This window comes from Gossypium hirsutum, chromosome A07, assembly GCF_007990345.1.
Source record: "Gossypium hirsutum isolate 1008001.06 chromosome A07, Gossypium_hirsutum_v2.1, whole genome shotgun sequence".
In the NCBI taxonomy this organism is placed as follows: Eukaryota; Viridiplantae; Streptophyta; class Magnoliopsida; order Malvales; family Malvaceae; genus Gossypium; species Gossypium hirsutum.
In genome coordinates, this window is record NC_053430.1 from 24,639,302 (window position 1) to 24,647,286 (window position 7,985).

At 28.8% G+C, this 7,985-nt stretch overlaps 2 protein-coding genes across 5 annotated transcripts; one reads left to right on the forward strand and one right to left on the reverse strand.

Moving 5' to 3' along the window:
- The first annotated feature begins 481 nt into the window (after window positions 1-481).
- Window positions 482-3,288, forward strand: LOC107893521 (uncharacterized). Of its 4 annotated transcripts, none has more exons than XR_005930539.1 (7): window positions 482-1,004; window positions 1,447-1,531; window positions 1,674-1,760; window positions 2,217-2,277; window positions 2,493-2,574; window positions 2,675-2,754; window positions 3,014-3,288. XR_005930539.1 is itself a non-coding variant. In XM_041117827.1 (6 exons), coding segments are annotated over exons 2-6 (294 nt in total). In that variant the 5' UTR covers window positions 500-1,004; window positions 1,447-1,469; the 3' UTR covers window positions 2,677-3,288. The 4 variants fall into 4 exon arrangements, 2 of the variants coding, with proteins under 2 accessions (XP_040973761.1, XP_040973760.1); XR_005930538.1 differs by having other exon boundaries at window positions 500-1,004; window positions 1,626-1,760; XM_041117827.1 differs by having other exon boundaries at window positions 500-1,004; window positions 2,675-3,288.
- Window positions 3,289-5,863: 2,575 nt separating this feature from the next.
- On the reverse strand, window positions 5,864-7,304 carry LOC107942981 (protein GAST1). The gene is made up of 4 exons (XM_016876709.2): window positions 6,979-7,304; window positions 6,633-6,683; window positions 6,518-6,551; window positions 5,864-6,289 (listed from the first exon to the last, which is right to left on the reverse strand). Exons 1-4 carry the CDS (start codon window positions 7,045-7,047, stop codon window positions 6,108-6,110), a joined length of 336 nt encoding a protein of 111 aa, XP_016732198.1. The 5' UTR covers window positions 7,048-7,304; the 3' UTR covers window positions 5,864-6,107.
- Between the last annotated feature and the right edge of the window lie 681 nt (window positions 7,305-7,985).

A 7,985-nucleotide genomic window follows, 5' to 3' on the forward strand; every position in this document is an offset into this window, starting at 1 on the left:
TGCAACCGGATCACGACTAAATGTTACATTGAACTCGTATTTTTGAAAAATCAAGACAACACGTGTTTTACAAGATACCAATTTTGGGTGTTGCGAGGGTGCTAATACCTTCCTCGCGCGTAACCGACTCCCGAACCTTACTTTACCTTGGTTTTTACGTAGACCTAAATTTAGCCTTCGTTTTGTTCGAGAATAAATTTTCTTTTCAAAAAGATGATTTATTAGGTGTTCGATCACACCTAAAAAAGATCGGTGGCGACTCCCTCTTTATTTCAAAATCAAACTTCAATTTTCAAGTTTGCACTAAATCATCACAATTAGCGACCAAGCTAAATTTTATGTCGCTACACTAACAACAATATAATAACGAAATGATAGCAAAACAATAAAAAAATACAAAACAGTAAATAATAGCAATAATTTTTTTTCAAATTTAGGCTGGGCAAAGCAGTTGCTTATTGGGTTATATTTATTCTTTGACGAAAAACATAATGTGTCTGTATATATTTTTATTTTCACTATTCTAATTTGTTACTTTGAGACTTAGCCTCCGTTTGTTTGCCATGAAATCATTTTCCGGAAAAGCTTTTTAGCCTTTTCCAGTTTGTTTGGCTGAAAAGAATTTTCTAACGTAAAATGAATTACAAAACATGGGAGATGAGACCTTTAATTTGGGAAAATGTCTTACCCTTTTTATTTCGGTAAGACATTTTCAGAAAAAGAAGCCAAGAACTCTGAACACCTGATCTTCCCTTTCCCTTCCTCTTCCCCCATCCTTGACACCCCAATCTTCTGCTTGCCGTCAGCCAATAATGATTCTCAACACTAGACGCTGACGTTAATCTTTGATTTTCCTCATCTTAGCCTTTCGTTGTCAAAATGGTTACTGCACCACCAATCGGCATATATATTTGGAGTCACCCTCCCCATCTACATCCATCTTTTCCATTTCACTGAAAATTAAGCCCTAGAATTTTGATTTGAATCGTTCTGAGACAGCCAAGGTGATAATCTTAACTCGTTTTAATCTTCTTCTTTTCTTGTTCTTTTTAACTTGTTTAGATTTGTTTCAATTCGAAAGGCTCACTTAATCTGTTTTAATTCTTCTTTGATTCTTTTTGTTGTTTTAATTTGTTGTGAATTTGATTCGGAATTGAAGCTGCATTCCTTTTGTTTCAGTATTTGTGTGGTTGTTATTATAGGTTATAGATTTGAGAAAAACCTTTTTGTTGTGGATAGTACTACCTGATACAAATTTGGATGAAGAAATTTCAGTTTAGGTCTTTTACTAATTGCAGTGTTTTGAAATTAGAATTTCTAGTTGCTTAAGACTTTGCATTTCTGTGAGAAGTAATGTTCAATGCTTGACTATCTCGTGGATGTTGATAACGAATATTTATAGTTCTATAATTTGTAAACTAAGAGGCTTCTGTTATTTTGGGGCAGATTGATGGTTTACATCCTGTGCTATGATGGAGGCAGTCGGGTCATGCCTCACAAACAAGTATTCCAAAGGACTACCTGGTAAAAGGTATATACTATGTATAATTGACCAAAGTGAAAAAAAATTTAATTCTATTTTTGGTTATGATTTAGCAACCAATTATCTTTTTGTTTATTGCAAGTACTATGGTGGCAATAAGTACATTGATGAACTTGAAATACTTTGCCAGAAAAGGGCTTTGGCAGCATTTTATTTGGATGAAAAGAAGTGGGGCATTAATGTTCAACCATTGTCTGGGTTTCCGGCAAACTTTGAGGTTTATACAGCTATTCTTAATCCACATGATCTAGGGATAAAAGCAAGATTTTAATTACTGGATATTTTTGTGGATGAAGTTAATCATGTGCTTGTTTCGGTTATGATGCCCTTTATTTTGTTTCAAATTATAGTCTTCTTTATTCGAGTATTGTTGTTTAAAGTATTTCTACATCTTGTGAGTTACATTCTAGAAAAGTATAATTTTTGCTTTCAATTCTTGGACGCAAAGAATGTTTTAAAAAGCATTGGAAACTAAAAAATGGAGTCTGCATAATAAGTTATTGTTGTTATGCTGAATTTATCAACAATGCTTGTTTGTTCTCATCATAAGTACCAGTTGCTTCTATTGCATGCTATGGGGCTTCTTGAGTATTACAAAGATGAGAGATTGTAACAGGTTTTTTTCTCCTTTTGTCTCTATGCTGATCTTATCTTTCATCCTCTTAACGTTTAGATATAACACTTTCTCACCTGATTCTATGAAGAAAATGCCTAAATCAGATCTGGTTGAAGAGGTACACCCAGTACTTGTTATCTTCAAATCGTAAAAGTATACGTTTATGCTTTAGTTTAAGTATGTTTTTTTTTTAATTTTTGAATGAAATTTAATTGAATTCTGCTTTATTTTTGCAATTGTTTTTGTCCAACTTGATGGCTATATAATATGTGAAATCTTGTTTACCATCTAATGGTGTTGTATTGATAAAATCTTCATTTCCTTTAAATACAGACTTGGAGATTACAAGCTGTAGCCTGTGAGCAGACCGAAATCACCGAGTTTAGCCAGCAGGAGTTTGAAAGACTTCAAAAATGTATATTTCAGGAGAAAACATAATTTCTAACCTACTTATTATAACTGTTGAACCGTTATCTATGGTATTGCTTACTTGTTAATTTTAATGAATCTGTCAGGAAAAGATTCTCTATAGAGTTTGCTTCGAAGAACAAATCAACATAGTCCTCCTCCCATGTAGGCATCATGTCCTCTGCAGGTATTCAAATCTATCCATCCCCATAAATACTGCTAAAGTTCATTCATTCTAGCTATCACGTGCTCTATCAGTAATGATAAATGCATTGATATATCTCCTAAATTTACAGCTAAGGCATCATAACTTCTCATGTATGTATGTTTATAGTAATTAATTACAAAATTGTAACCTTTGTCTTATGACCATGCATAATATTACATTTATTATCAAAGGATGTGGAATCATGCATTCTTTTTTATCTGACTAATTTGCATCTCAGTACATGCTGTGAAAAGTGTAAAAGGTGCCCAATCTGCCGTGTTTCTATAGAAGAGCGACTGTCGGTGTATGATATGTAGTCTGAAATTACCTGTAGAAAAAATTCATGTAAAGTTTTCAAGAATTGTTTGTGATTTTTGGTGAAGCAAGCATTGAAAAGCAAGTCAATTTGGTTTATTGGAACATGATACAAATGTGTAATCACATCTAGGAATTGTAAATAACATTTGTAAATAACAATTACAAATAATTTATTTGACTTTGGTTATTTTTAAATTATGACGGTTAATATTTTAGTTTAATAATTGAGTATTATTATATATTTAATTTGATTTATTTATATAAATAAATCATTGCAAGATATGTAAAAACAATTTAAAATAAAAATTTATTAATATATATATATAATAAACTCAATTAAACCATGAAAATATAATAAATTCTTAAATATATATTTGTTTAATTTAAAACAGTTTTTCTGGAAAATATTTTCAGGAAATCTACCAAACAACAGAAAATATTTTACACAGATTCATCCAAACACCAGAAAAGTAAATTATTTTCAGAAAAATAAATTATTTTTTAGAAATTATTTTTCAGAAAATATTTTATTGGTAAACAAACACAGCCTTATTTTATCTTAGAAGAAAATATGGAAGGAGAGTTTTTGTATAGGATATGTGGGTTATGTTTTTAATTGATTTTTATTTTGAATTGGGCTTTTAGTTAATTGGTTAGACATTTAGTTAGGGTATTCTTAATTGTACTATCCTTAGTTTTGTTACTGGGTTTTAATAAAATATATTTATTAAACACATATTAATATATTTTTAGAAAAATATTAAGTTGGTATTTTCAGTCAAATCGGTTTGATAAGTAAAAACCCAAAAACCGATTGACTTAGCTAACAAAATCAAATCCACAATCGAAAAAATCACTGAAAATTGATGGGATCAGATTTTTCAATTTAAACTGATTACCTTTCCCTAATCTCTTCTCTAGTATTTATGCCTTTTTTTTTTTCTAGTTTTTATTTTGTAACTTGAGACAGTGACATTCTAAAATTGTGAAAAAATAAAAATAATAATGTCAGAATGATATCATCATTCAATAATTTGAAAATTGTATAGAAATTCTATCAAAAATTCAAATATATATAAACACTTTAAAAATTTTTAAAAATTAAACTTCAATAAATGCCTCTAAAAGTGTATTTATGTATAAAACCCCTAACCTAAAAAGACCTGAATGAAAAAGCTTTGGACCCAAAAAGACTTGTATATGATATAACCAAAAAATTTTCAACCCCAATTTAATACTATAAATAAACTAAATCAAATTGTAATTAAATATTTTTTAAAAAGTTCTCAGTTTGTCGGGATATTGCAACAAGAAAATATATCAAACCATTTTGTAAAGAAAGTGCACGCGATTTTTGTTAGCATAGAGGACTGGTTTAATAAATAATTTTGTTCAACAATTATTCTGGAACACTTATGCACTTAATTCTAATCTAACTTTACCTCCAATACTAAATTCAATTATTATAATCACTCACCCAAATTTCTTATTTACAAAACAAAATAGCTCTCCGATAAAATAACTAATACAAGAGTGCAAAAAGTATTTAATTGAAAGCACTCCTAAAAGTAAATCTAATATGTGTGACAATTAAACTTATTTATAGATTTCGATCGACGGATCTTCAAACAAATACAAATCTTCTTTCAAATTTAAACTTATTTTTATCCATACATTACATCCCTTTAATAGTGCAAAATATTGCTTTAGCTTCAAAGAATATAAAAATACTCCATTTCCCTTCAAAATTTGATCAAAAGATAAGAACTAGTCTTTCAACATAATTAATTTTCTTTGTACCACGAATCAACAATCATTTGTTAGTCAAAAGCATTTCAAAAATTGTACAAGTCACAGATTGTGGAAGAAGATGACAACAATAAAATTTGAACCTTAGACTTTGAGGTACTAACAAGTGGTTTAACCATAAATTCGATGTTGGGACCTTTATTTTAATATTTTTGGGGCTAAACAATAAAATAATCACTCAAATATGATAGTATTTTATTTTTAACTGCTCAACTATAATTTTTTTATTTAGTTACTAACGTCTTCAAAATGATTTGTTGATCACTTTGTTGTTAAATTGTTAAAGGAAGGCTGATGTGGTATTTTTTATTGACACAATAATAAAATTAGCCTTTAGTTATTTACACATTCTTTTAATTTGGTTTTAATTCTAAAAAATTTAATAAATTTAACCCTTAATATTTGCACATTCTATCAATTTAATTTTAATTATAAAAAATAAAAAATATAAAAAACTATTTTTTGATAAAAAATCTAAAATTTTATAAAACTATATAAAAATTACAAAATTACAAAATAAAAAAAATTATTTTTTAAAATTTAATTGTTATAGAGGAGCTCTTACAAGAGGGATTGTCGCTCTTACATAGATGCATAATTTAACTCCACTTTTGTTTAGATGATTAAATCATTAGTGAAATTACTGAATATTTAATGCTAAAAAATTATTTCAATGCTTTTTTAAAGTAATTAAGTACAAGAATACTAAAAAAAAAACCCAAATTTAAGAGACATTAATGATTAAATAAAAAAAATTATAGTGGAGTTGGTAAAAATAGAAAAACATTGGTAACTAAAATAACTGTTTGTGTAAATTACCCAATTTTTTAAAAAAAAATTAAAAAGTATCTAATAAATTGTCTTTAATTACATATATTTATACAATAAAAATATATCAAACACAAACCCATACAATAACCCAAATTTCTCATAAAATGAAATGATATGACTGAAAAATGAATAGAGAAATGTATTTTACTAATTCATTTTCATATTAGTTGCGTTACAAAAAAGTAACCATAACACTTCCCATCTTTTAGATACCTTACCCAAAAACCAAATTTTAAATGCAAAGCACATACTTCCTTTAAAAGGAAATACTAGTACAATTTACCATCATTTAGGGAAAAAAGAAGAAGATCGATGGCCTATAATTGGATAATTAAGCACTTTAACTAGAGAACAACATAGATATAGTTAGGGATCTAAGGGCATTTGGGGCCTCCTCTCTTGGTCTTCCAATTATTGTAGCAAGGGCAAGATTGTTTGTTGCCGTAAGTGCCTGGAGGCACACACAAGCACTTGGCACAACACTTTTGGCAGAAGAACATGCATGGTTTCTTGTATGCTGTAGCTGAGCATCTCTGTGTGCATCTTGGACCACACTCTGCGTTGTTTTATAGACGAAGATATATTATTGTGTATGGGTGAGAAAGGGTCCAAAACCATGTGCAAGTATGTAAGAATGATCCGTTGTTGGAAATTATCTATCTTGTTTGGATTTTAGTCGCGGAGAAATTTAATGATATTCGATAAATTTGATTTTATATCATAACATTTACAACTCCTTTGAAACTTATACCAAATTAGATAATTAGAACTGTTTTTAACTCACCTTGAGGACGAAGGCTCCCTTGGGTGGCACCATACTGCATTTTACATTGCAGAACCAATTAATACAAAAGGTTAAAGACAAAAGAAGAGTTTGAGGTTTGATAAGTTTTCAGTACCATTCCATTTCCATGGTTGCCTTGTCTTTGTTTTTGAGAAGGGCTTGATGCCTAAACAAAAATAGAGATGCCAAAAAATCAAACCATAGCTCAAAATGAAAGTACAATTTTGGCATATATTTGTCTATTGCATAAATTTTATGGGTGTTTACTTCTGTTAGTACTAATAAGAAAATTATTATACCATATATATATATATTATTAAAACAAAAGTGAAGTGCTTATTTAAGACTAAATTATGAAATTATAATAAGTTTAATTTATATATGTCAAACAGATTGTGTGCCAATTTCCCACATAGTAAGAGGATTAAAATGAAAAAAAGAGGTGAGTAATAGTAGCATACCTGGATTTCTCCAAGTAAAACAATTACTAAGAGAAAACATAACATAACAATGACAAGTGATTTAGCCATTTGAAGATGATGAAAGCTATGAGAATGGGGAAAGAAAAAAAACAGTTAAAAGAAGAAGAAGAGAGATTGATGATTAGAAAAGTAGGGAAGGTGAGGGTATTTATAGGATGGTACCATGCATACTTGCTACTTGTTACTTGCCTTTTTCCACTAAATTCATTTCATATGGATCACACAGTTTCCACCCTCCAAATTAAAAAAAAAATGGTTTAATGGCAGTTTTGTTAGGTAATAATAATAATACAAAGTTTGAGCTTATGATCCTATACAATGAATGTATGAATTTAATAGTCAAGTTTAAGAATTAAAATAGATTGAATTTATTAAGTTTAGAGTAAAAACTTATATTATACCTTAATTATATTATATATACTAGGTTATAGTACACCTCTAGTGTATGTGGAAAAATATTATGTAAAATATATATTCATAAAAATATATATTAAAATTAAATGAGATTTTAATTGAAATGATGAAGTCGAGGTTTTAGGATGTTGGTCAATGTTTTTGGAGTCGAGTCGATGGTTAAACCATTCTAACTATCAATTCTCGGATTGGCTAGTTCGAATCAAATAAATTATTAAAAAAATATAAAATCATATTCAACCATTTGTTTTTTAGCCTAGTTTAACAAATTCGTAGGTCAATAGGGTTTTTTGCCTCTCTTTAGATCATACCTCGACCAATTTCTAGTTCAATTGGTCCAATTGGCGATCCTACCAGATTCTGAAACTAATGGTGGTGCTTTAGGTTCAAAATCCTTAGTTATCATTTATGAATTTATTTTGAGTTTTAAACAGAATGATTTTTTTAATAATTTTTCAACAAAATTAATATTTAATTGATTCGTGACATTAACAAAATCAATAGCTTAAATAGTGTATATATCAGTTAGATCGAGTTCAAATATTTTCTCATATTTTATGATGAGTCGGACT

What these genes read in the sequence shown, in the direction of transcription:
- LOC107893521 (XM_041117826.1), top strand. Translation starts at nt 1,470, where the DNA reads ATGATGGAGGCAGTCGGGTCATGCCTCACAAACAAGTATTCCAAAGGA. An exon ending in AAAGGACTACCTGGTAAAAG is followed by an intron (nt 1,532 to 1,625) that starts GTATATACTATG and finishes GTTTATTGCAAG; the next exon opens with TACTATGGTGGCAATAAGTA. An exon ending in AATCAGATCTGGTTGAAGAG is followed by an intron (nt 2,278 to 2,492) that starts GTACACCCAGTA and finishes CTTTAAATACAG; the next exon opens with ACTTGGAGATTACAAGCTGT.
- LOC107942981 (XM_016876709.2), bottom strand. Translation starts at nt 7,047, where the DNA reads ATGGCTAAATCACTTGTCATTGTTATGTTATGTTTTCTCTTAGTAATT. An exon ending in TTTTACTTGGAGAAATCCAG is followed by an intron (nt 6,684 to 6,978) that starts GTATGCTACTAT and finishes ATTTTTGTTTAG; the next exon opens with GCATCAAGCCCTTCTCAAAA. An exon ending in AGGGAGCCTTCGTCCTCAAG is followed by an intron (nt 6,290 to 6,517) that starts GTGAGTTAAAAA and finishes AAAACAACGCAG; the next exon opens with AGTGTGGTCCAAGATGCACA.